The sequence below is a fragment of the Sminthopsis crassicaudata genome, chromosome 2, assembly GCF_048593235.1.
Source record: "Sminthopsis crassicaudata isolate SCR6 chromosome 2, ASM4859323v1, whole genome shotgun sequence".
Lineage (NCBI taxonomy): Eukaryota > Metazoa > Chordata > Mammalia > Dasyuromorphia > Dasyuridae > Sminthopsis > Sminthopsis crassicaudata.
Window position 1 is genome coordinate 187,063,087 of NC_133618.1, and position 26,465 is coordinate 187,089,551.

The 26,465-nt window shown below is 33.7% G+C and overlaps 1 protein-coding gene across 4 annotated transcripts in view; it reads right to left on the bottom strand.

Annotated features, from left to right (window-relative positions):
- Nucleotides 1-26,465, bottom strand: part of MYOM2 (myomesin 2) — a 168,606-nt gene that overhangs the window by 124,675 nt on the left and 17,466 nt on the right. For all 4 annotated transcript variants that reach the window (XR_012486130.1, XR_012486131.1, XM_074287958.1 and 1 more), the window contains exons 2-6: nucleotides 25,501-25,619; nucleotides 21,452-21,595; nucleotides 12,939-13,077; nucleotides 12,634-12,791; nucleotides 8,870-8,962 (exon numbers count right to left, since the gene is read on the bottom strand). Coding sequence is in view for 2 of the 4 variants with exons in the window: in XM_074287958.1 (XP_074144059.1) it covers nucleotides 8,870-8,962; nucleotides 12,634-12,791; nucleotides 12,939-13,077; nucleotides 21,452-21,595; nucleotides 25,501-25,607 (641 nt within the window). In the remaining 2 variants the exon portion in view is untranslated. The remainder of the gene's footprint in view (nucleotides 1-8,869; nucleotides 8,963-12,633; nucleotides 12,792-12,938; nucleotides 13,078-21,451; nucleotides 21,596-25,500; nucleotides 25,620-26,465) is intronic.

Here is a 26,465-nt window from a genome sequence, read left to right on the forward strand (position 1 = left end):
AGAAAGAAGTGGCACTTGAATTGAGCTTTAAAGTTTTAAAGATCCAAGATCTCCCCACTATATTTTTTCATGATTTACACATAAAATATAAGTTATCATGCTGAAGTAGGTTCTATTATCATGGGATATTCTTCAAGTTTACAGTCTGCCAAGAGAATGCTAAGCGGAAAGTGAGGTCATCCCAGCTCTTATTTTCTAATACCAATAATACAGAGCTTTAAAGAAATTTAAAAGATCACACAGATCAAGTTCCTCATTTTATAAAAAAGAAAACAAACAGTCAGAGTAATCAAGAGATTTAGCCAATATCTTCTAGTCAGTATGTATCAAGCCACAATTTGAACCTAGGTCTTTGGATTCCACATCTAGTGTTTTTTTCTACTTGTCTACTTGTCACACCATGTAAGCTCATAATGCTCCTAGAGAAAAGAATTCAGATGCCCTTATGTTAGTCTTATTAAACTCATTTCTGCCACAGTTCTATTTGGAGTGAAAAAAAATTCCATTACCCAAGAGCATATGGGATCTTAGCACACAAGAGGAATAAAGTCTCAGGGATTTGCGCCCTCTAATAAGAACTTCCCTACCTCTCTCATAGAGTTTAAGTGCAGATGTGAAGTGTCATTGAAAGCCATCTGCTCTCCTTTAATTGCCACAAGCTCAGGGGAGAGATTTGGTATGACAGGTAACCAGGACCTAAAGCATACAGAGGTTTAAAAATCAAGGTCATCATCTGGTTGTTCACCTTGACGGAAAACTGGCAGCAATACAAAGTACAACTACAGCCAAGCCCCGCTAGAAAGCACTTTGTTTTGCCACTAATTTAGTTATAGTGCAGGTAAAATCATTTCCCCAGGTACTCAATGATATGCCAGCTCTCTCATTACTACATAATAAACTACAATGCAGTTGTTAGCTTTGTCCTCCAGTGTGATAATAACTGGGTTCCATGATATTTGAAATGGAAGCAATCTTAGAACTTATTTATTATGAATGCATTCAAAGATTCTAAGGTAGGATGAAACTCAGAAGTTTTTTTTTGTTGTTGTTGTTGTTTTGTTTTTTAGTTAGGAAGGATAAGTTATGTGCCTAAAATCACATAGGTGGTTAAAAAGGTAAAATTTGGATATAGGTCATCTAATTCAATAAGTATTTATTAAATAATTATGCCATGAAGAGAACTCTGTGCTAGAACTCTGGATTAATAAATATACAAAGGTTAAATAACATGTGATTTTGATGCTCTTGAAGGTAATAGCTCATTAGGGGGGCAGACACATTTACAGACAACTGGATAACAATACAACATAGAAACACATAACAAAAATAAAAACTTTAGTGGGTCGAAGAGGGAAGGTAGAGGATAGAGGGAAAGAGGGGAAGCTTCATAGTGGAAGTGAAATGAGTTGGGCTTTAAAGGACAGAGAGGAATACAAAGATGAAAAAAGAGTTATTATCCACAGAAGCAGACAGTTATAGAATTTGACAGTAAGGAGTTGAATTTATTAACTCTTGTATCAAAATTTTAGAGTGGAAAATGAGGCATAAACAGAGACTATGGATCTTGTAAGGCAAATGGATTGAATGATTTAAAATTATGGTGAGCAATGGATTCTAGAGGGAGGAGGCAAAAAGAAAAATCAAAATAAGAAAGGTAAAAGTTCAAAAGAATAATAACAGATTTCAGGCAGGTGAAGCTGGAATACTTTTGAGTGATGCTGAGGTCAAAGGTATAAACAACCCTGGTTGAAAAAGAGTCAGCATGAAATTCATATGAACTGAAGAAGATGATAAATTAGGAAGCCAGGATGTCTGAGAGAAGCCATAATACATTTCAAAATCCTCTATTTGAGTCAAAGAAGACTGAGTTAGGAACTGTACTCATTGAGAAGGAAGGATCAGTACATAATAGCCACCAGAATCTAGAAACAGCAGCATCCTTAGATGGAATGAGCTTCGAAGAGAGAGAACTTATCAATATTCATTGTATATTAATAACAAATAGCTCTTATTCCAAGGGACTTATATATTCCAAGAGACTTACATATTCTAAGAGACTCTAGTCTCTTGGGACTAGAGTTCTGAATTCACTGCTAAAGGGATCATCATCATCATCATCAATAAACATTTACCTACTATGTACTAGACACTTTTGCTAAGCATTGGAGAGTCAAAGAGACAAAAGATATTTTCTATCCTCCTCCTATTAACATAGATTATTACCTTTTCTTCATCTTAAAGTCTTAGAGCTACATATCATAGAGCCACCTATCCAAATGACTTGGGATAAGAAAGCCAGTACATGTCAGGGGGAGAACTTAAACTCAGATATTCCTGATTCTGAAGCTGGTTCTCTATCCATTATGGTACATTGCCTCTGTCATAAACTTTATGACTTATTAAAAGGAATTCCTCATTATAGAGAAGTTTAAATTTCAATTTTCAGATATCAGGGGCAACTAGATAGACCAGTGGATAAAACACTGGTCCTAGAGCCAGGAGAACCTGAGTTCAAATTTGGCTTTAGACACTTAAGGCTTCCTAGCTGTGGGATGCTAGGCAAGTCACTTAATTGCAATTACCTTGAAAAATATATATTTATTTGTGTGTATATAGAAATACATATTTTACAGGTATCTCGCCACTAAAAATAAGCTATAATGCTATAATTATGCTGAAGTCTCTGAAAGCTAAAATTCCACACATAGAATACTATGTTTCTCATTTAATCCTCACAACAATTCTCTAAGGTGGGTACTATTTTCATTTTCATTTAACAATTAATAAGGCAAATAACTCTAAGAGAAGTTAAATGTCTTTGCACAGGGACACACAGTTGGTAAGTGTATGAGGGAGGTTTTTAACTCAGTTCTTTCTGAATCCAAATCCTAATTTCAATGATAGTATGAGGTATTGTTTAGAATTTTTTACTTGGAGCTAGAAAAACCTTGGTTCAGATCTTACCTCTAACTATGGATGTAAGTAATGTACTTAAACTTAATGAGCCTCAGGTTTCTTACCTGTAAAATAAGGATAGTGATATCTCTATATACTTGTCCAGATTAAATGAGATAATAATGTATCTAAAGCACTTTTTTTTTTACCCAAAAGTTTCTATAATTGAAATAACTACTGGTACCATTAAAGCACTCTACAAAAATAAAGTATTAAAGGTAGTTTGATATGTAGATTGTGGTAGTTTATCCTTCATTTTCAAAAAGGACCAGAACATTAGGGAGGTGTTGCCATGACATGCAAGGTAATTATATTTAAGTGAAGGAGAGTAGAATAGAGCAGTTGCAAACATGAGAGCTTGAGCTCATATTGTCCCTAAATACCAGTTTTATGTACCTGGACAAATTACTTAAACTATCTCAGATTCACTTCTCCTATCTGTAAAATGGCAGGCTAGTGAATAGTACCAACCTGACAAGGTCTTAGAAGGATCAATTATGAGATAATATAATGCAAAGTATTTTATAAACCTTAAAGTGATATCTATCATCTAATATCATCCAATTATTGTGTAAAAGTATACTATTATTACTGTTGTCATTTTTATATGAAACAACTGGCTAATTTCAGCTTCTACTTATGACACACATCCTCAAAGAAGTGTAAGATTAGAGTAGAAGAAATTCTCTGCTCAACACCTGAAAAGTTCAGAAAGGTAACTAATGCTGCTACTGCCTATCACTAGGATCTTGAGCAAGGACGTTCCTCACTCTAGTCCTCAGTTTCCCAAAATGTAAAATGAAGGACTTCGGTTAACTGGTGTCTAAATTTTCTTCAAGCTCTTCATTCAATGATCCTGGTATCATCTGACTGTTTTTTCCCTTTTTTATCACCAAAGAAGCTATAGGAGTAAAATGAATAAGGGCTTTTTCCTCAGCTTTCACTGCAATGTCCAAACAAACAAGTTACTCTTTTAAGAGTTCTAAGGCTTGAACATTGTATTCTCACTATTCTTCATTGGGGTTGAGAAAAAGAGCTCAAAAAAGGAGTAATACAGGTGCTAAACCAACAGATTTTTTTTTATATAAACTTATTTTTATATCTACTTGTATGTATATAGATTTCCTCTTTCTACAACCTTCTCCCCATCAGAATACAAGCTTCTTGAAGACAAGAACTGTCTCATTTATATTTTTGCATCAGATAAGTGTACACAACCAATCTTGGAGAATCAAATCCATAACTTTAGAGTTGCCATCAGGAAACACTTTCATTTTTAATAAGGTTAAGGAATTAAATTGCCAGGAATAAAAATGACCTATTAGCTAGCTAAAAATTAGCACTGATTAGTTTGTTTTAGTTCTCAATTAGCACTCCTACCCCAGTGTAGAAAGCAAAGCCCTGAAGGAATAATACTAATGAGCCAATGGGCTGAAACAATGGGAATAATGAAGTGGATAATCTTTAGGTAAGGCTTCCAGAAAAGAATAATGAAACATCAATAGTAATCCTTCAAGTAGAAACTGAAAAGATTGACCTGAGATTAAAGCATCAAGAAACGAAAAGACTCATGAAATATGGAGGAGGACGAATATGGTATTCATAAGGATTGGTCCATCTCCAAAAACAGTCTATGGCTACTAAATGACTAATTCTACACATTTAAGAGTCATTCTCTGGTGGGGGGGGGTGTTAAATTAAGAAATGGAAACTATATTATTGCTTTCTGTATTGAATAAAATGTGATTTCCTTTCAAACAAACAAAGATTCAAGGAAGGAGAGAGAGTAGGGAAAATTTAGGTAAGAAAAGGTACAGAACATGAGTTGTTGCTACATTCCTAATGGAACATTACTATAATAGCCAACAATAGAAAGGTCTGAAAGAGGATAGAGTGCCTTGGAAAGAAAATGTGTTTTCACTTTTGCAAAAGAAGTCACATCACAAAAGAATTTCCCCACTTGAAATTTTTGTTTAATACACTTTAAGAAGGAAGGTTCATTCCCACAGAAGCTTCCTTTGATATTTTATATTTCCCCTTTCCCCCCTCACTTCCATAATCTATTCTGCAAAATAGGGTCTGTTTGGGCATCATTTATGCTTCCAGAAAAGCATTTGACCCTCAGAATTTTGGTATAGCCCTTATTTTAGACCATAATAGATGAAAATGGATTTGATGCAAGAAAACCCAGATTCAACTTTTTTTTAACCTTTAAAGTGAGAAAGTCACAACCTGTCGATGCTTCAGGCAATTCTATAAGACTCTAATTTGCAGAGATAGTGTCAACTTGCACTGGTAGAAGAAGTTTCCTCTATCTACCAATAGCAATATACTATATAATCACAGGTCTGGTCTATATCCCTGTCCCTGTCATTGGTCCTTGCCCAATCATGTGAGAATTCTCAATTGACTGATTAAGCAATTGGTTTCTTTCCATTTGGACAAATTCCCAGAAAAGGTTCTTTGGTCTCTATTTGTGCATATTTATTTGAGGCTCCTTTAAAATGCCAGCATTGTAGCTAAGAGGCTTACAATCAACTCAATGAGATAAATTGGTATTAATTATTATACCTATGTTAAATTTAGGAAGCTATATTATGAAGAGATTTGAAAAAAGTAAAAGTTAATGATTTAGAAATAGAATAAGACTTAGTCTTCTTAGATTTTGAACTGTGTCATATTATGTCATGCTAAAGATTTAAAATTTTGGCTAAAATGAACATTTTAATATTAATGGTTAAATATGAAGTATAACAATATTAACCAAAGCTACTCTACATTTGTAAAGTGGGAAGTTATCACTGGAAAGTATTAAACTATTTGTACTAAAGACTTCATAAAAACATGACAACAAATAAAAATTCTTTTAAGATTGGGAATAACTTTATGAGCCCCAAGAGAAAAAACACAAGAGCATATAAAATAGTGTCAATTACAATATTAAATGCATGTGATTATGCTTCCTTTTCGGCACTCCAAGAATTTTTCTACCACAGCCAAAGGACATTCATAGGAATAAATGTCACACTTGCATCAGAAGGAAAAATTAATTCCCTCACTAGTAGGTAATGGGAGCCAACACATTCCAAGCCATAAAAAATGGTCATAGATCAAATAGACTACAGCTCAGTAGTTTGGTATGAACAGCTGAGAAGAGCCCAAGAACTAGTGATATTCACAGTGATTCTATTTCTAAAAAATATTATCATATCATATGCTGAGAGCTACAAAATGTTTATTAATTTTGAAGACAGAACACAAAGCACAAAGTTGCTTTATGGAGTTTCAGATATCTTTAGATAAATATTTGTTTAGCCACTAAGTCTAATATTACAATGAAGATTTTTGTTGTCTATATACAGCATTTTGAAGCATATCTGAAAAATGAATAATTTCATCCATAATATAATATTACTCAATTTTACATAAGAAATTCAGACATGAATTTGGAATAAAGAAGTTATTTTTTTATTATTTTGTAAAAAAGTGTATTATTTTTTAAAATAAAAATAGACATCAAATTTTAATGTTTCATAAGAAAATTCACTGCATTTTGTTTGATTATTTATGTTTGTTAGAAGTATTAATTTTTTTAACTGAAAAGAATGGCTGTTAGTTCTGGCAGCAAGGAAACTGAGGCTGAAAGAGTGACTTGTTTAAGATCATATAGGCACTAACAGTCAGAAGCAGGGTTTGAATACAGATTTTCTGATTCTAAGTATAGCACTCTTCCTTCCTATTGTACCATATTGTTATATAAAAGGAAGAACTTTTTTTTACTACTTACATAAAAAGAGACACAAGTTGCCTTGCATAATTCTGAAAAGAAATGGGTCATGTAACCCTCAACAAGAAAGGATTTTTTCTAAAAACAGAAAATGAGTTTATTCCACACACACATCCATCCTCAAAAGATGTTGGATATTTTCAACTTAGGTTTCATCTTAATGGGACAATGGAATCACTAGCTAATAGATACAAAAGGTGCCTTAGGCACTCTTTTTTCCTTTGCCACATTGAGAAAAGTGTTTTTTTCTCCTATAGTTTCCACTCTCCCACCTCCCCCTTTCTACTTGAGCTCCGAACTGCTGGACAGCAACTCATGTACTATACTGAAAAAAGCATGTGAATGAAGTCAGAAGGCACGCTAATGATCACTGAAAGCATAACCCAAAAGCAACCCATGATTAATCAAACAGATTATTAGTTACAGGAGGATGGATTTATACTCAGATCCTGACACTGGATATTTTGTTTTTGTTTTCAACCAACCCTGCTCCCATGGGCAGGTATTTGGTTGAGATTTAGTTTACTCTCCAATGGGGAGTAAAAAGGCTACAACAACTTAGGAATGAATGAGACAGAAAAAGGTAGGGAAAAAATAGAAAGATGGCAAGAGAATAAGAGAGTTAGAGTGCCAGAAGAGTAAGGAGGATAGAATAAGAATGATAGACTATCCTCCAGAGCACAAGTTGACAATTTCTGTTCTATTTGACAAGCATTAAGCTCCTAATGTGGCCAAGGAATTGCCGTGAAGTTTGATAAAGACAAAATTAGAATAAGATTTTGCTCATGCCCTTATGGGGCATATAGTCTAGCAGAGTGATAAAGATATGATGTACTGTTATATTAGCTAACATTCTTTGGCAAATACATTAGAAGGGAGTTAAATAAAGAGATAGATGGAGTGAATCTTGGAGGAAAGAATCAATGTAAAGAAATGCTAATTCCTACAAAGATTTTTTAAAAAATTATTTGGGAAAACTTTATTTTTAAGCTTGAACTTGAATGCTTTAGAGGATTAAAAACATTCTCAGGATATATTGATTTGATCCCCTCACATTTGACTTTCATAAAGTAGCATTTAGAGTTATTGAACATATTTATTTAAATATTCAATGAACCTCCCTATAATCCAGTTATCTTATAACCATTTTCAGGTGACTTATGATGAAATCTTATTTGTATATGTATGTTTGTTCATACAGATTGATAGACAGATAGATGAAATGATAACAATAATAACAGCTGGAATTTATATACCATTTTAAAATTTTGCAAAGTATTTTGTGCATTATAATTTTCAACCTGTTTTTATCTCTTTATCAATTGATTCTAACAACAACTACCCTTTATGAAAGGCAAAAGAAGAATTATTATCCCCATTTCACAGATTAGTCTCAATGGGACTGTCAGTCAATCAATAAATATTTATTAAATATTTACAATGTGCCAGGCACTTTGTTAAGTGCCGGGGATTCAAAAAGAGGCAAAAGACATTCTTTGCCCTTAAGAAGCTCACAATTTAATATTGGAAATATTTATATTATATACAGTTATCCCATATACAGAATAAACAAGAAAAGTCCAAGCTCAGACAGCTATTAAATAAGTGCCAGAACACCAAGAATAGAAACATAGATTTCTGATTCTTAATTTTAGACACTCTGATCACAGTAGCTTTTAAGCAAAAATTAATTTTTAAAAATACAACTGTTGAAGCTCCTTGATCTAAAAAACCTGAATAAAATTTTTTGTGCACTTAGAATTTTTCAAATGGACTCTTCCTAGAGCATAGGAGTCAGTTAATGTTTCAGGACTTAAACAAATTAGCTCTAGTAGGAATCCATAGTGGATTACATCCCAAAGTCATTATCTCCACTTAAACTATTCAAACCTTTTGTTCACAGAATGGTGTCATAACACAGCTGCCCATTGTGCATTCCTCTGGCCTCACACCCGGGATATTCAAAGAGGACCTGCAAACATCAATTAAACTTACTCCTGGACACATTTAAATGTGTAGGACAACACTCATGGATATTTGAGCTTTGGAATTTCTTCGATTTCTTCCTATTAGTTTTCCAATGTTAGGCAGTAAGCAAAAAAAATACTATTCATATGAATACCTTACCTATTTATCTCCAGTGTATGTACTCCATAGTTGCTTTCAATCCTATACTTTCCTGGTTCACTTGCTTGGCAAATCAAACTATCATTCTTATACCTAAAATATAGAAAAGAGATTTGTTTTTAAATTAGTGGCATAGTTTTCCTTTTCAGTTTCTGATTCTGCCATAACTATAGCTTTGCTGATTTTGTAAATATCTTTTAAATATCTCATATTTTAACTACATAAAAACATACTATTAGACATAAAGTATATGTTAGATTTTTGAAAGCAAAGAAATATGCCTCTGGCTAACCGAAGCAAATTATCCCTAATTTACAAATGAGTTTTATTCCATGCTATTGATTTGAAAGTTAGGTCACATTTTTCAGGAGAAAAAATGTTATAAACAGTAGCCAGGTTCCTAAGTCAGCCCCCAAGCCCATTTAATACAGATTGTGCTAAATAAATTGCTTGAAAGTAAGGATCATTTCATTTTTTTTTTGGCCTGGAACATAGTAAGTACTAAATAAATACTTGTTGACTTTAGTGAGTGTGTGTGTGTGTGTGTGTGTGTGTGTGTGTGTGTGTGTGTACATACACCCCCCATAGATGGCAATGGCTAGATACATAATGGCTATTAAATAAATTACCAAAAATGACTTGAACAAAAAAATCAAATAAAAGATATGATCAGAGATTTGAATAACTAGAATGAGAGGTAGATTAGTCATGCAGGAACAGTGAATAATAGCCAACCAATAGCTTGAGTCCTACACTGGCATCCATAAAATTACTGGAAAAAATAACCACATCCTCAATGAAGGATTTACAAAAGAATCTGTATAATAATTGCATAGGATAAGAAGGTATGGTTGGATTGTATTGTTCATGGGAGAAAGGTGTTGCCACATTTAAAATGACAAATTCACAGAAGTATGTAACTGAATAATCCTATTTATAGCAACATAGAACCTAAGGAACATTTAGATCACTATTTCTTCACCCAATCATACACTCAGAACTAGAAGAGACTAAAAAATCATCTAGTCCATCACTCATTTAACAGATGAGGAAATTGAGCCCAGAGAGTTCATCTCTTGAAGGGTTCAATACACATATATGCATATATGATAGAGATTAAATTCCCTCATTTTACAGATAAAGAATCTGACTCCATATGAATATTACCAACTAAAATAGCAAATTCACAGTCTCTCATATATAAATCCCTCCTAAATGATTATGTTCCAAAATGTATATATCTTCTTGGAAGAACTAATAAATACCAAAAATTATTGATATTTCCTAGCCATGTTCTGTTTCTTATTTTCAACTATATGAGAATTAGATTTGAAATACAGATCTAAGAGTGATATAGTTATTGGATCTACTCAGATATATGCCACATATGTAATGCCTAATTCTTCTTATTTTTTGTGAAATATATGTATGTACATATATCTATGCATGCATATGTGTATGCATGCATATAACATATATAACATATATGTCATGTGTATATAGATGTGTGCACATTTATATGCACGTAGGGAGAGAAGGAGACAGGTTTAGCTAACTGGCAAGGTAGAGCACTGCACTTAAAGTCAAGAAGACATAATTCAAATCACTCAGACATTACTAAATATGTGAAACTGGACAAGCCAATAACCTTTCATATACTAAATTCCCTCATCTATAAAACAAGGTGGTTAGACTTTCAGTGATCTCTGATTTCCCTTCCACTTCTAGATTTATGATCCTACATTGTGTGAATAAGATACATGCATATCTATATAAACTTATACATACAAATGTATTATATTGTATATATGTTTTTCTACATGTATTCAATATATCTGTGAGATATGTATTGAGGAAAGCACTAGTCAGAGAACATAGGTTTCAGTTCCAATTTTGTCATTGGCTAAATGTAGGAAGTTATTTCCCTTTTCTTTGGGTCAAATTCTTCATCTATAAAATGAAGTCATCTAATCTCTTAAACGCTTCAAGACATAGGCATATATACCTACATATTGCATTTCATTTAATATGCATATAATATATATACTTAGTACAGGCATATATGTTATATATACATGTAAACATTTGCATGTGTGTATAATATCTGGTTCAGGAAGCCTAGCAGTGTCTATTTGCAAATGGGTCAATCAGACCTATATCTCTAAATGTATAAAAATTACAAAGGTTAATCCAGAGTAATTAAAATCACAATACACATTAGAATCTAATGATAACAGAAATGTATAATAGCCTTGCAAATTAGAAGTCACATTCATTTCAAATAAGCAAGAAACCCATTTGTGAAATTTTCAGATTTTAATACCTTAAAATGAAAGAGAATAATATCAAATTTTTCTCTCCCTTCATGTAGAAATATTTTTATCTAACTTAACTTAAAGTCAGAATCAATATTCTAATAGCTTTGATATTCCTAAAAATCTCTTCATGCTTATACTTACGCAAGGATAATCAGCCTACTTGTAAATTTTCTCAAAGGAGCATAGGATATATAGTATGTTACATTAAATCTTAATTAACTAGAAAGAGGAAGGAGAAAATGCTCTGGTCAATTGAATATGTATAGTATGATCCCATACATTCAATCCTCCAGTGTGATGCAATAATATTAGATGTTTGGCATACTGAACACTAGACAATTACAACATTAATAAATGTAAGTATTTGTCATTATGTAGGGATATCCCAGTTTAGGAACTCCATTCTCTACTACAGATCCCGTTTTCAATTAGCAGTGATTTAACAGTTATGACACAGGTAGTAAAGACACCTGAGACATATAGAGATTAAGGGGATTGAACAGGGTCAGAGACAAAATATAAACCCAAATCATCCCAACCTCTAGTCCATTATGTCAATGTGGTGCTGCCTCCATGTTGTGGTACAGTGTGGAATATGTGTTTTTGAATGTATTCTGTTTACTAATAAAGGAAAGTGACAATACATTTTTGGGGGGGATAGCAAAAATATGACACATAAAAGTTTGATACCTTAAAACAGATTATAGAATACAAAAAAACATTTCATTTAAAAGAAAATTCATATACTACTCAAATTTGTCTCCAAAGTAGATATATGGGAATGGGAATGGGGGACCATGGGTATAGAACACTGCATTTAACACCATACTTGGTTGACATTATTTAGTTCCACTGAACATTTTTTTTATTCTGTTATAAGAAATGGCTCTCTAGGAACAGAAGAGAAGTAGTTATAGAAACAAAAGCTTTCAATTAAAAATTTTGAAGTTAACTCATGATCAAAACAATCCATTCCCTGAGCATTCTGGTTACTGTTGAAAGTTTACTGCCACACACTATGTGGTCCAACAGAATTAATCCCATGGTGTCTAAAGACTTGGATAATGGAATCATTCACCATATAAATGCCAGCCTGCTAAAAGTCCACTCATTTAGATGCTTGTCACTTATAAGAGCCTGTTCTTAAGTGGATGACCCTGTAGGGAATCATTTAATAGAGTTGCACTAGAATAAAAATGTTAGCACTTATTTAGAATTAGTGTATTGGGAGCTTTGAAAAATATATCCTGTGTCCACAGTTGCATGAAACCCTTTATGGTGGGAATTTCATTTCAGGAGGAGAATGGGAAAATGGTTAGAAGTCAAGTTTATGCTCTATCTCCTGTCTGATCACCCTTTGAGCAGACAGACATGATCCCTTAAGGAAAAACCATTAATACCCTTTTTGAATCAATGGAATGTAAAAGTATAAAATAAAATACTGACCATTGTACCACAGGAGTAGGAAATCCTTGTACAGTGAAGCAAAGTTTCACATTCATCTTTTCCCAGACAGTGTGGGACCTAAGCCGCACCAGAATCTCTGGAGCTCGACTTATCCTTTCCTCACATGCATGTCTTTCCCAGGCCATCTTATCTTTCACCTGTTAACCAAGAAACAAAGACAAGTCAGCAGAAAATTGTAAATGGTCTCTGATTTGAATTTTTAATTTCCAAGATAAAATCACAAAAGTAGTACATCAATGGCTATTTCCTTTATACTTGTAGAAGGAAATTTAGAGTGTTTTTACCATCTCTTGAATTGAATATTTATCCAATTTTTCTCTAGCAAGAGATCGAGCCAGACGCACATCTTCTTCTATGAAACTTAGTTCATTAAGAAAACGTTCTCTCCTTGCTTCTCCATAAGAAGACAGCAATGATTGAGATCTGTAAAAGAAAAAGCACTTTAATTGGGGGCTGGGGACATGATACAGTATGTTGTTGCTTTTATATAATTGCAAATGATGGAAAGGTCACTGCCCCTGGAATCAACAACTTTGAATTAAAATTCTCTCTCAGGCATTTACTCCCTTAATGATCTTAGCTAAATCACTTAACCAAAGTTTCCTCATATGTAAAATGAGGAGTTTGAATTAAATTCTAATTCTAGATTTATGATATGTGTCCAGGTAGTGTCAGAGAAATTTTGTGTTTATCCTATTTTAGTGATTTCATTTTAATAATTTCATTTAATATTTTCATTTCAGTATAATAATCAACACAGTAATAAATGAAAATTTAGAAATATTTCTTTTATTCTATTTAATGATCTAATTTGAGCAAAGAATCTTTTTAGCTCATCATCATCATACACAGATTGATGTTTGATGAAACAGAGCATCAGAGTTGGTCAAATCTCCACTCTGCTTTTCATCATCCATATGGTCTTCGGCAAGTCATTTAACTTCTCTTGGCCTCAGTTTCTTCATCTATCATATGAAGGAGTTGAATAAGATGATCACTAGTTAGGCATAGCATTTCAGTACATTGTCATCTCTATTAGGACTTTAGATTAAATCTGAGACTTCTGATTGAGCAGAAGTAAAAGGAAAAACAGGTCTGCCTTGTGTAAAAGTCAAAAACAAAAACATATGAAAGTCAAAGTCAGAATCTGTCCAGTTCAAAGGCTTATCACTTCCAATCTACCTATATGAAAAACTTGTAATTCTAACACTCTTTCTCTCTGTGTGTCTCTTTCTGTTTTTCTTCTGTTTCTTACTCTCTCTCTCTTTTTCTCCCTCATGCCCTTCTTCCCTCTTTCTCTGTTCAGTCTGTAAATGCAATCCAATTATCAGTAACACTCATCTTGCAAATTTCAGACTTATATGCATATAATCAAAGTTAGATGCCATTAGCTTTGACCATCTAAAATTATATAGATAAGGAAACGTGCCCAATAAGGTTAACTGACTTGCCTGAGATTACAAAGCTAATAAGTATTTAAGACATGATCCCTGACTGCTTTGTATCTTATATCTACCACAAGGGTACAATCCATACACAAAAAAAATGTAACTTAAAATAGACCATGTATCAGTGCATAAAGCCCTGGGTGAAAACTAACAAAAGAAAAGGTCTATTTTTAATAAAAGGAATTCAGGTGAAGATTAACATATCCAAACTTGAAGAGACTACTTCCCCTGACATGCATGTATTTTCACTCCATGACTAAGAATATTCTGTCTAACAGAATGTTATCATAACATTTAGTTAAAGCTATAGGACTGATGAACCCCAGACAGCCTCAGTACCCATCAGTTTTAATAAGTTATAAGATAAAAATCTTTCCAAGAATTAAAGTTCAAATTCAAATTTGCCTACTCCAAAGTCATAGTCACACTGTGTTCTGAAGTTCTGAAGCTCAGTTCTGAAGTTCAAGAAACACATCTAGTGGCTAAGATGGTTCCTGGGCCAAGATGAGCCCATATTTGTGCAGGAAGGGTGAACTGCAGAAGACAGCTGTCTACATAATGTAATATGATCCTGATACTCAAGAGTTGACTACCCAGAAATATCTTCCACACTGTTCTGATTGTTTTCCCTTAAATTTTTACTAATAATCTATTCTTTACATGAAAGCATAGTCTCCATAAAACCTCTTCTAAAGTATATATGCACTACCCAGGAAGGCCATTCATTAATAACCTTTAACACATTAGTGAGTCTTAATTTATCAGATTAACAACTAGTCACTTATCAGAGATCTTTGCTGTAATGGAATGGAGCAGTGACTGCTATTGAAATGTACTGTTAGGAAAAGCTGGCCTTCAGATATCATAGAAATAAGTATGATTTGTTTTAAGAAGGATCAGAAGCCCTCACCTGCACTAACTAAAAACTCTCTTCTATCATGTGGATTTTACTTTTCAATGTCTTGAGTTTATTCCTAAGCCAATAGCACCACCAAACATTTTTATCTTGCAATGTTCAATTTTTTTTTTTTCATTTTGGAATTTCTCCCTTGAAGCACTCTTTTCCAGCATATTCAGATATCCAATCTAAATGTAGAAATGCAATCTAATGTTACTGAGTACAAAATTGCTTCACCCTTCATCTATTAATTCTTGAATATAAGCTCACAGGAATAACTTGCATATTTATTCTCAATACATTTTTTCCAAAATAGAAATAAAGGTATCTAAGGGATATGTATCTTATAGCAAAAGTCACATTCATCAGATCAAATCCTTCTTTTTAGTATTTCAATACATCAAATAATAAGCATTCTCTTAAATTGGTGCATACCTGTATATTCTTCATTATTTAAACAGATGAAATTTGTCTCATATCTTGAATTAATAACTACCAGCAGATGTATAGACAAATAAAGCTTTATGCTAGCAAAAGCAGTGAAATATTCTCATTATGATAAGAGTTTGAATTTTCCTAACATCTCCAATAAATTTAGAAAAAGTCATTGTTTCTTTATATAAATAATGCTATTATGTGAAAGGATGTGAGCAGGCACTAAAGTGATACCTCTACATATTTGAAAGTCCATTATATAAAACCCCCAAATAAATATAAAAAATGTATGTAACTAATGAAAATAAAATTAGGTTCAACACAGATCTCTGACTTCGTCTCATTAACTAAGGAATATAAAAGTTGCATATCAATTGAAGCAAAACTGAAATTCTAAATAAATATTTACAAAACACACAAATTACTTGAATGATTAATCGCTTCACAAAAGGATTCTTCAATTTCTGAAATGAAACCTTCAAAGGTACTATAATCTACTCAACATGCAATTCAATTTTTAAAATTTAAATCAGTATACAACTCTTTGAGGATAAAACTTTTGAATGAAAAAAGGTACTTCTGTCATATAGTAAATTCATTCTTCACAGGATAAATAAGAATACAAAATTCCATTCTCCAATTATATGTTTTTCATTTAGACTTTATTTTTTTAATTGACAGAGAGAAAAATAAAAACAAAACACAACTGAGCTTAATAAGTAGCATGAGAAATATAACCTTTAAATCTTTGGTATGGCGACTTGAATAATTATCAGTCATCACCAGCTGTTCTGTTTTGACCTGACAATAATTTGAGCACTGACATTTTCTCTAATTCAAAGTGTTCATACAGCACCTTCACTTTTGAAGCAATTCTGTTGAAATGTGAAGCATGATTTTCTATAGAATCTTTCCATATTCCCTCAATTTACACATGTAGAACTTTGTCCATGGAAAATTAAGTTTCTTGGAGAGTCTAGTGTTTGGATTGTCTCTTCTGTCTTTTCCATTATCTTTTGAGGAAATGGCTCAAAAATTGAGCTAAAAGATATATGATTCTTTTAGCAGTATTTTTCTAACCCTTAGCATATAGCCCACATGAGCAGATACAACTACAAAGAATAAAAGACAGAATTGTCAGCTAGTTCTAGAAATGTGTCTGTTTACCTCTTTCACATTTTTGCAGTTAGTGCCTTTATAAGCATGCCATTTTCTTGTGCAGTGATCAGTTATGTGCCATTTAACAGAAGTTCCTTTAAAGGTGTATAAAAGAATTAGCAGTATTTTGTCATCAATGTTCACTTCTGATGGATAATCATTTTATGGAAAGGGACATATCTAGAATTATATGACTTGTTAAGCATTTTTCCCCCTTACATTACATTTGGCCTGGATTATCCCCATCATCAGGTAGTTAGATAAACAGTGACTTCCTGGAGTCAGGAAGACTCATTTCCCCAAGTTCAAATCTTCCCTCAAACACTAACTGTGTGACAAATTACTCAACCTTATTTGCTGCAGTTTCCTCATCTATTAAATGATCTGGAAAAGGAAATGGCAAAAACCTCTTTAATGTCTTTGACAAGAAAACTCTTAATGGGGTCATGAAAAATCAGGCATAACTAAAGAATTACAACAACTGAATATCTCCATGATCAGAATCTCCAAAATACAGAATTTCAAAGCTAGAAGGGGTATCGAAAGCCATCAGGCTCAATTCATAAAGAATTCCCTTTTCAATATATTTAACAAATGGGGATCCATCCAGCTTTTGCTTAAAAACTTCCAATGACAGGTTAAACCCCAAAGAAACCTGGTATCTAGTCAATTTTAAGATATCTCTAACTGTTGGGAAGCTTTGTTTCCAATGTTGACAATGTTGTTGTTGTTTTTAATGGTGTAGGTAGTGGTGAAGGGAGTGATTGGGGTGGTGGATATTGGTGTGGTTTAAATTTCTCCTTACTTTAGGCCCAAATTTGTCTTTTGGCAACTTTCTCCCATTGCTTCAATTCCTGCTTATTGAGGTTTAGCAAAACAATTTTTATCTCTCTGTTGTGTGGCATGCCTTAAATTCCTGAAAACAGCAATCATGCCCATACTCTTTGCAATCTCTTCTCTTCTCTTCTCTAAGCTAAGTTCTTTCAACTAGCCTTTAGAGATAGCATGATCTAAAAGGTCCTTAACTATCATAATTTCTTCTAGTTTTCTTCACTTTGCTCTTCCAGCTTACTAAAATGGGATGCTCAAAACTTATTTTAAAATTCCAGATATGGCGTGATGGAGACTAGGAGAAAAATATCTTGCTTTGCTTTCCTTTCCATCCCCTACCTTAGCCCCCCAAATTTTAATTAAACTTTAAAGTATATCGACTTATTTGACTATCAAATCCTGCAGCTACCTTGTATTGTGCTTATAATCCTTTTCCTAAGCCATTAATATCTAATTATAACAATAATTATAGCTAACATTTACATAGTGCTTACTATGTTCCAGACATTATTCTAACTGTTTTACAATTATATAACTTGATTCTATTATCATCCCATTTTACAGAAGAAAAAACAAAGACAAACACAAATTAAATGGCTTGTCCACAGTCTTGCAGCTTGTAAATGTCTAAGACTAGATTTTAATTCAGGTCTTCCTAACTCCAATCCCGGTGCCCCATCCTCTTTGCCATCCAACTACCTTTAACTAGTAATGTCTCACACCATCTTATATCTATAAATTTCTGTGTTCACAAAATTTATGTAAAGTGGCCTCCTCTCGGTATCTGATTTTCCTACATAACAATAAACTCTGCCTTAAGATCCCAGAGATATAAGCTCAGAACTTATTATTTCATGTGAATATTTTCATCTAGGGGATTTTTTCTGTATATTTATCTCATGGGATTTCCTCAATTATGTAACATAACAAGCTTATAAAAGAAATAATAAAGCAGAGAAAGATAGAAAATCCTGGCAAATCACATGTAGCAGCTGGGGCTTCAGGGAAAACAGTTGAAAAGACGGCTGAACAGAAAGGATAACACAATATGGCACAATTAGCAGCACATGACAAGGTAGACTATCAGAGATTCAGGAAGGCTTTCCTAAATTTCAAAATACCTCATCCAAACCTAATTCCCTTTTCCCTGAAATTTTACCATTTGAGATTTATTCTTTGGCTTTAAACTTTAATTCCTTTAAAAATGCACATTATCCAGGGAAAAAGAAGACAGTTGTTTAATATTTCATAAATGAAATGTCTTCATTTATTCATTCTACAAATAGAATCCTTGAAGGAATGTGGAGAAGACAATTTAATACTGAAGAAAGAGCATTGAATTTGAAGTCAAAGGATCTGAGCTCAAACCTCATCTCTACTGCTTACTACTGATGTGAATAAGTCACCTAATTCTCTGGGCTTCCTTTTCTTCATCTGTAAAAACAATAGGGTTTTCACTAGATATTTGTGGTTTCCAGATTATAATTCTATGAAGAGTTAACACAATGTAGTAAAAGGAGATCCATATTTGATATCACAGGTCTATAGTTTTTCTACTTAACTTGGGAAAGCCATTTCTCCTTACTTGGGATCTCATTTCCCCTGCCTCTTCTGTAAAATTAGCATGTAGGAGAACATGATCATTATGATCCATTCCAATTCTGAATCTTATAGACCTCAATATCATAGAAGTTTCTTTACTAAAATGTACATTGTACTGCTAAAGATAAATTATGTCATGAGTCTTTAAAAAAATAAACAAACATGTAACTATATTTATGAAATGCTTTTCTTGGTCAGCATCTATCACACATTTCATAAATGCTTGGTTCCAGGGCCAGCCCAGAACAAAACTGTGAAGTAGTTGAAATTTATCTATGGCACCCTCCCAACTTGCTTTTCAGTTGTCCCCAGTTCTCTTGGCAACCCCATCCCTTGACACTGGAAAACACCTCTCTTGAGTCCCATCCTTTTAGGGATTGACCTTCAGAGAACCATACAGACTCTAAAGTGATTTGATAAACAAAGCCCTGGTAAAATTGATGCCTGGGGATGAGGATATGTGAGATTTCTAAGAATGCTCCAACCCCCTGTGTCTTGACACTTGTAAAATAAAATAGTTGACTGAACATAGGAACCTCCTATGATTTGAGACAACAATTTACTTAATATTTTCAATTCTATTTCAAATTATCTGATATATATTTAAATAATCTAGTCTGAGAGAAATACCTTGGTAGAGACTTAAAATAGAATTGGATCAAAAATCAAAAAACACTGAGATGCTCTATGTTTTACTGTAATCTGCTACATGATGGAGTTATTAATTTGCCTTCTCTGTGCACATTTCCTCATCTATAAAACTAGAGGGTTGAATCAAAGTAAGATAGAAAATAATCTGGCATAAGGGGAAAAATCTTTGACTGTGAATAGACCACTCCTGCCTTTGTTTCTTGGTAAGCCAGCCAAACTGTCGTCTGACATGATCTCCAGAGTCCCTCACAGTTCTAGCATTCCATAATTCTATAAACAAATGAAGATGTTATTTGTCTTAGGATCATTTACATTTTTATAATAGGATTCTTCTAAACTTGAAGTGATCCATAAAACATTTATTTAGGGCCTTCTATGTGCCATATGAGACTAAGTCCTGGGCATCTAAAGACAAAAATGAAACAATCATTGCCCTCAAAGAGCTTAATTCTCCTAGAAGGCAGAAAGTCTTTTTAAATAATTCCATAAGGTCAGCTATTTATCTTGCTTCTATATAAGGTTATTATCACTTATTAAGAAGGTAATGAAAATCTCTACCCAAAGAGTAAATATTTAATATATTAACAAAAATAAAACCTTGTAAAGTTTCTCACAACCCACTTATAGCGCAAACCTCCCTCTTCTTCCAGTTGCTAGTCTTTGATCTTTCTTCAGCCAGAACTTCTAGCCAAGTTCTGAATTAAATCTTATCTCTGAAGCTATACTTCCTACATGAAGACTTTCCTGATCCACTTAACTGCTAGCATTAGCCTCCGGAAGAAGGGGAAGATGCCTTGTATTAATTTTATATAAATGTACATATTTTCACCCCTACAGAATGTAAATTCCTTGAAAGCAAGGACTGTTTTGGGGTTTTTTGTTTTGTTTTGTTTGTATCTTAAGCACCTGCTGCAATGACTGTTACACAAAAGGTGCTTAATAAAGGTTTATTGATTAATAAAATTCTCAAAAACTTAATTTTGCTTTGTCTTTCTGGTCCATACCATCTTACTTAATTTCTTTGTGTCCCTAATATATTTAGAAAAGGATAAAAAGTAACTGTAGACAGGCAATAGAAGACAGAATATTTTTTCCAAAAGTTTTATTTGATCTTTACTGCTTGGCCTCAGCTGGTTTCCTAATTATTTTTGCTGTTAGGGTTGGGTAGTTGGAGAAGGGAAGTTGTTTTGTTTTAGAACTAAAAAAAGCCATGAACTATGGTCAAAGAATATGTTATAAGTACTTAACATCCTCAATTACATTTAAAATTCTCTGATGTACCTTTTCCAGTGGTCCTCAAACTTTTTAAATAGGGGGCCAGTTCACTGTCCCTCAGACTGTTGGAGGGCCGGACTATAGGACAAACAAAAGCTCACTCTCTGTCTCCACCCCTCAGCCCACTTGCCATAACCAGGCAGTCTGCATAAACATCCTCAGCGGGATGTATCTGGACTGCGGGTAATAGTTTGAGAAGCTCTGTTTTAAGTAATCTGATCTGGGAGAAACAGCCCAGTATTGATTAGAAAAACAACTGGACTAGAATTTAGGAAACATTAAGGTTTTGTCAATGCTTTGCTAATACTCATTTGCTTTTTTCTTCATCCACAAAGCTGGGCTAAATTAAAGGATAACTAAGGTTCTTTAAAGCATTATTTCTATGATTTCAACCATTTTTGAAACATTGTTTTGGAGCACTGTTCATTGCAGGTGAAAATAAGAAACACATATGTGTGTATATGTATGTATATGTATATATGTGTATAAGTATATATACCTTCTTTTGCTTTCTTGTTCTTCTTCTTCAGAGGTGTTCATCCTTTTTTCACAAAGTCTACATGTTGTTCCTCCAATTGATGTTTTGCTAGAAGCTTTCTGGGAAGATGACTTCTGGATAGAGGAAGACTGAGTGGCAGCCCGCCTTAAAGAAAAAAATTAAAAAATCATAATGGATCAAAGCAATTATGAAAACATAATTTTCCTTATCAAAAAAAATCTCTCCATGTAGAGATAGGGCCTTCAATCCATTCTCTGGACAAATGGATACTCCATTTACTCCATACCTTTAGAAAGACTGACAAGAAGGAGCTAATATTTGTGAGCATCCCCATTCTGCCCCATCCCCAGTAGGAAATTACATGGACTTCAAAATATTTATCAGTTTATCATGAGTTTATCAGTTAGGGAGAGGAAACTTCAGACTGGGGGAAATCATTATATAGTAGAAAGAACACATAGATTGGGCATCAGAGAACCTGAATTCAAATCTTGGCCCTGATACTTGTTATGTGATCTTGGTCAAATTATTTAACTTATCTAAGCTTCAATTCTCTCAGATGCAAAATGAGGGAGTTAGATAATAGTACCAATGTGTCTTTCACATTTAAACTGTGGTATTAACTCTATAGTTACAACCATCTCTAAATCTCAGATATATAATATTATGACCTCTAGGATCAAAAATATAAACAGTTTCTAAACTGATTGTGGAAAGGAATTCACCTACATACATACACCTCCACCTCATAGAGAGCAAAGATACTGGGTCTAAATTTTGTGAAGGAGGCTGAAGGACCAAAGAGCAAAGGAAATGTAGTCTGTTAAACAGACCTCAGTCCTGCCACCAATACAAATCCTTGAAATTCATATATCATAAAGGCAGTAAGGTTTTGAAGAGAGCATTTTCTGGAATTCCTTTACCTTTTAAAAGAGAATAATAAGAAAATAGGGTACTAGAAACATGAGTTTCTATACCCTTAGCCTAAAGCTTGGGCTCCTAAGGACAGGATGAATTTGAGGAGAGACTAATGTACTTGAGAGCCAGAAACACTCAGGTGAAAGGTTTACACAGTAAATATCTAGGATTAGAGTTAAGGAATTCCTGGGATTCAAATCCAAGCCTTTCCTCTACTTCAGACAAATCCTTGGCCCTCAGCTTCTGCTTCTGGAAACTATTAGGGTTCTGTTTACTTACACATTTGCAAGGTATGATATATTAGAAATTCTTTATCAGGTACAGGACAGACTAGATGGCCACTGAGACACCTGCCAGCTTAGGTCCTGTGACTTCGGGCTCTGTTTTTACACTATCAGTCTTTATACTCTCCATGCTCAGTTCATGCCATACTGAGCCTTTAAGCCTAAATAAAGCCTATACTGAGTTATCTTTTGATACCCTTGAAATTGTCCATTGTCACTGGCAGCAAATGTGAATCTGCTGATTTGTTTTCTACATGGAATAGTAATATAAACATGATTGCAATGAAATCTTTCTAAATATAGAGTGTTTTGTTTTGTTTTGTTTAGCAGATATAGACTTATCCTAAGTAGCTAGAAGGCTTCTTTCCCTGTAAGCCCTGCCATCTTTCATCAGAAACATGTGAGTAGTGTAAATCCTATTATCTCTGTCAAGTATCCTGATAAGTTATAGTTGTCAAGAATGTGGGTAAATATGTCCATGGGGGATTAGAGTGGCCACACACTCCAATGAATAGCCTAGGAGCTGTTGACATAGGGAGTGAATGTGCAGACAAGAGGACAATGACAGCCAGTGGCCAGGAATCAGCTGCCTACAATTGCAGGTAGAAATGTTAAAGTTAGCATCAGAATCTCATTCGTCCTGGTGATACTTATACCTTCTTCCAAGTCAACCAGAAATGATCCTTAATATATTGGGAAAGGAGTTAGTTAGTGAAGCTTTTCTGCCTTTGGAAGATTTTGATTTTTTTTCCTTTCTTGCTTTCTGTGTAACTTATGTAACTTCTAGAACCATGTGTGCATACATTTGCATTCCCCAAGAGAGTAAATATCTCAGAGTACATAGATGTTTGTTACAAGTGCAAGCTTAGAATGAAAAAAAAAAAAAAAAAGAATACACCCCTCCATTCATTGTACAAGGCAGTTAAATATTGGCCTTGCTGTTCATTACATATGATACTCCATTTCCCATCTCTATGCTTTTGCACTGGCAACACCTGAAATGTTCTCCCTCCTCATTTCTACTTCTTCTAATCCCTGATTTCCTTCAAGACCCAAGGCACCTGATCCCTTCCTGATCCCCCTCACTATTAGTGCCAACACCTCTAAAGTTACTTTGTATCTATTTCAGATGGATCTTCCACATACCTATATGTGAACATATTTTTCCTCTTTTGAATATAAGCTTTTTGAGGGTTAGAATGATTTCACCTTAGTCTTTGTAATCCAAATGCTTAATGCAATGCATGGCACATAATAGGCTGTCATATAGAATCATAAGATCCTGGAAAGGATGTTAACAATCATCTAGTTCAAATCCTTAATTTTACGGCTAAGGAAATTGGAAACCAGAGTGGTTAAGTAACATGCTCAAGATCACCCAGGTCTTAAGAACAGCCGTTGTACTTCTGTAGCCAAATGGAAAATTCTTTCACTATACTTTCCTGCCTCAAGACAGTCAAGATCACCATAGGAATTATGAATTACACTAGATAAATACCTCATGGTTATTTATCTAATGAGCACTTGAGATGCTCTTCTTTCATATTTCTTCCCATCTTAGAAGGAGCAAAGTCTAGTAGGGGAAGGAAAGCTTAACCAATAGCATGCATACAGATTGAACATTATTGGGAAGATGATACTTTGGTAAACAAATAAAGAAATAATGGAATTTATCTTATGCCACTGTAAAATCTTGGACTCCATTTCTGTTCTATATACCATTAGCTTCCAATTACAATATAGTCCTCTCTATTTTACTCCTGTTTTTATAGTTAATTTTAGAAGAAATATGGAGAACATCTCTTAAATGAAGGTATTAGATTAGATTATATTTAAAGTCCTTTCAAAATTAAAAACTCTATCATTCTATTATAGTGATGCCAAGAGGTAAAAGGAAGATCATTTAAATTCAATAGGCACATCCTATAACATTCAGGCATCCAGGACCTAAATTAGCAAATTCCAATCAATAGAACATGATCAGATAAATTAGTACCAGACTTGGAGACAAAGATCTAAGTTCAAATCCAACCTTAAATTTGGATTTGTGTGACTCCTGAAAGTCACAACCCTGTTTACCTTAGTTTCCTTATCCATAAAAATGAACTAGGAACAGAATTGGCAAAACATTCCATTATCCTTGCCAAGAAAATCCCCAAATGAAGTCATGTTGAGTTGGACACTACTGAACAAATGAAAATCAATTATGAATATCTAAATTCAAATCCAACCTACAAACTGTGAGCCTGGGAAAATCGCTTAACTCCCTCCCTCAGTTTATATGAGAATTATATTAGCATTTACTTCAATAGTAAATAAGGATAAAATAAGACAATATTTGTAAAATGCTTTAAAAACTTTAAAGCACTATGTAAATGCTACTTTTTATTGTTATTGCTAATAATAACTACTAGATTCCCAGAATCTTTTCACTTTCTGAGATCAACTCTCTTTTACATGCTATCTGTATGTTATCTGAGGCCACTTGACAATCTTAAACTCAGTTTCCTTGTCTGTAAAATGACTGAGTTGGGCAGGAAGGCTTCTGAGATCTTTTCTATCTATAGATTGCTCATCTATTCTTTTCTCAAAATCTTAACTAGTAGATCTCCAAACTGAATTTTGTTGCCATGCTATCTGCCTTCTCTCCATAGTCCCCTGACCCTTTCCCCTCAAAAAAATGTTTAGAATTACAGCAGAAAGAGAAGTATATCTGGCATGACTCCCTCTTCCTCTGCTCTGTGACTTTATTGTCATCCTCTCTTGTTTCAACCTCTAATTCCCCAAATTACATTTTGAGGACCTTGGGATAAACTTTAGAGTGGTTTCCAAAGAATTTCAACTTACTTTTTGGCTGCATATTCTTCCAGTAAATACCGTGTCTGAATATTGCGATATGACTGGTCAAAGTGTTTGTGTCTCTTCTGGTAGAAAGGGACTGCCACCGATGACATTTTTGCTTCTTCCTGCAAATGAGGAATGATACTTTATTGTTGCTTCAATTAGGATTCTCAAATGTATCTGTGATTTTCTAGGCAGTTGCATAATATGCATAATATTCATAAAATAATAATCTAGTTAAAGGTCCTATATTGAGGCTTTAACATAGCTCGAAGAAGATTCAAAGATTAAAAGTCATTAAAACTTTTATCTTTCCTTGGAATTTGGTTTTCCCATCTGTAAAATAAGGCTGCATACATGATCTCTTGGAATTCCTTTCATCTCCATTAATCAATGAGTATCAGGAGATAATTAGAATTTTTTTTTAAATTGTAAAATGGTAGTATTTTAATGAGTGAGGAAATTAAGGGAATTGGGTTAGAAAGTGGTTAATTGTGGGAATTGAATAAGCTACATTGATTCCATATTATAACTCAATTTTGGAGCTACCTCAGTTATCTTTCTATTCAATTATGGGTTGAATCTTAATTTCTATCTTATGAAAAAACTTTATTCAATTGTGGGAAGTGGGAGAAAACTTTATTGTATTGTTTGAAACTAGCCCTGCATGGCTAGGAAACTGGACCACTTTTATCTGCTCTTTAGAGACTATTAAGAATCTAGGTTATGGTGATGAGTCAAATCTAAAGAGTCATGCAAAAAGTTTTCTCACAATAGTACATTTCAAGCAACCTATATGTGTTAACTGAAAATTGTTCCCATTCTAATCAGTCAGTTATTGTTTTCGCTTTCTTTTGATTATTTACAGACACTGGAGAGTGGGGCACCTCCTTTTCTGATTTCAGGGAACTACATATGTTTACTCTCCCCCTCTCAACTTGTAAAGTCCCTAATCATTCATCCAATTAGAA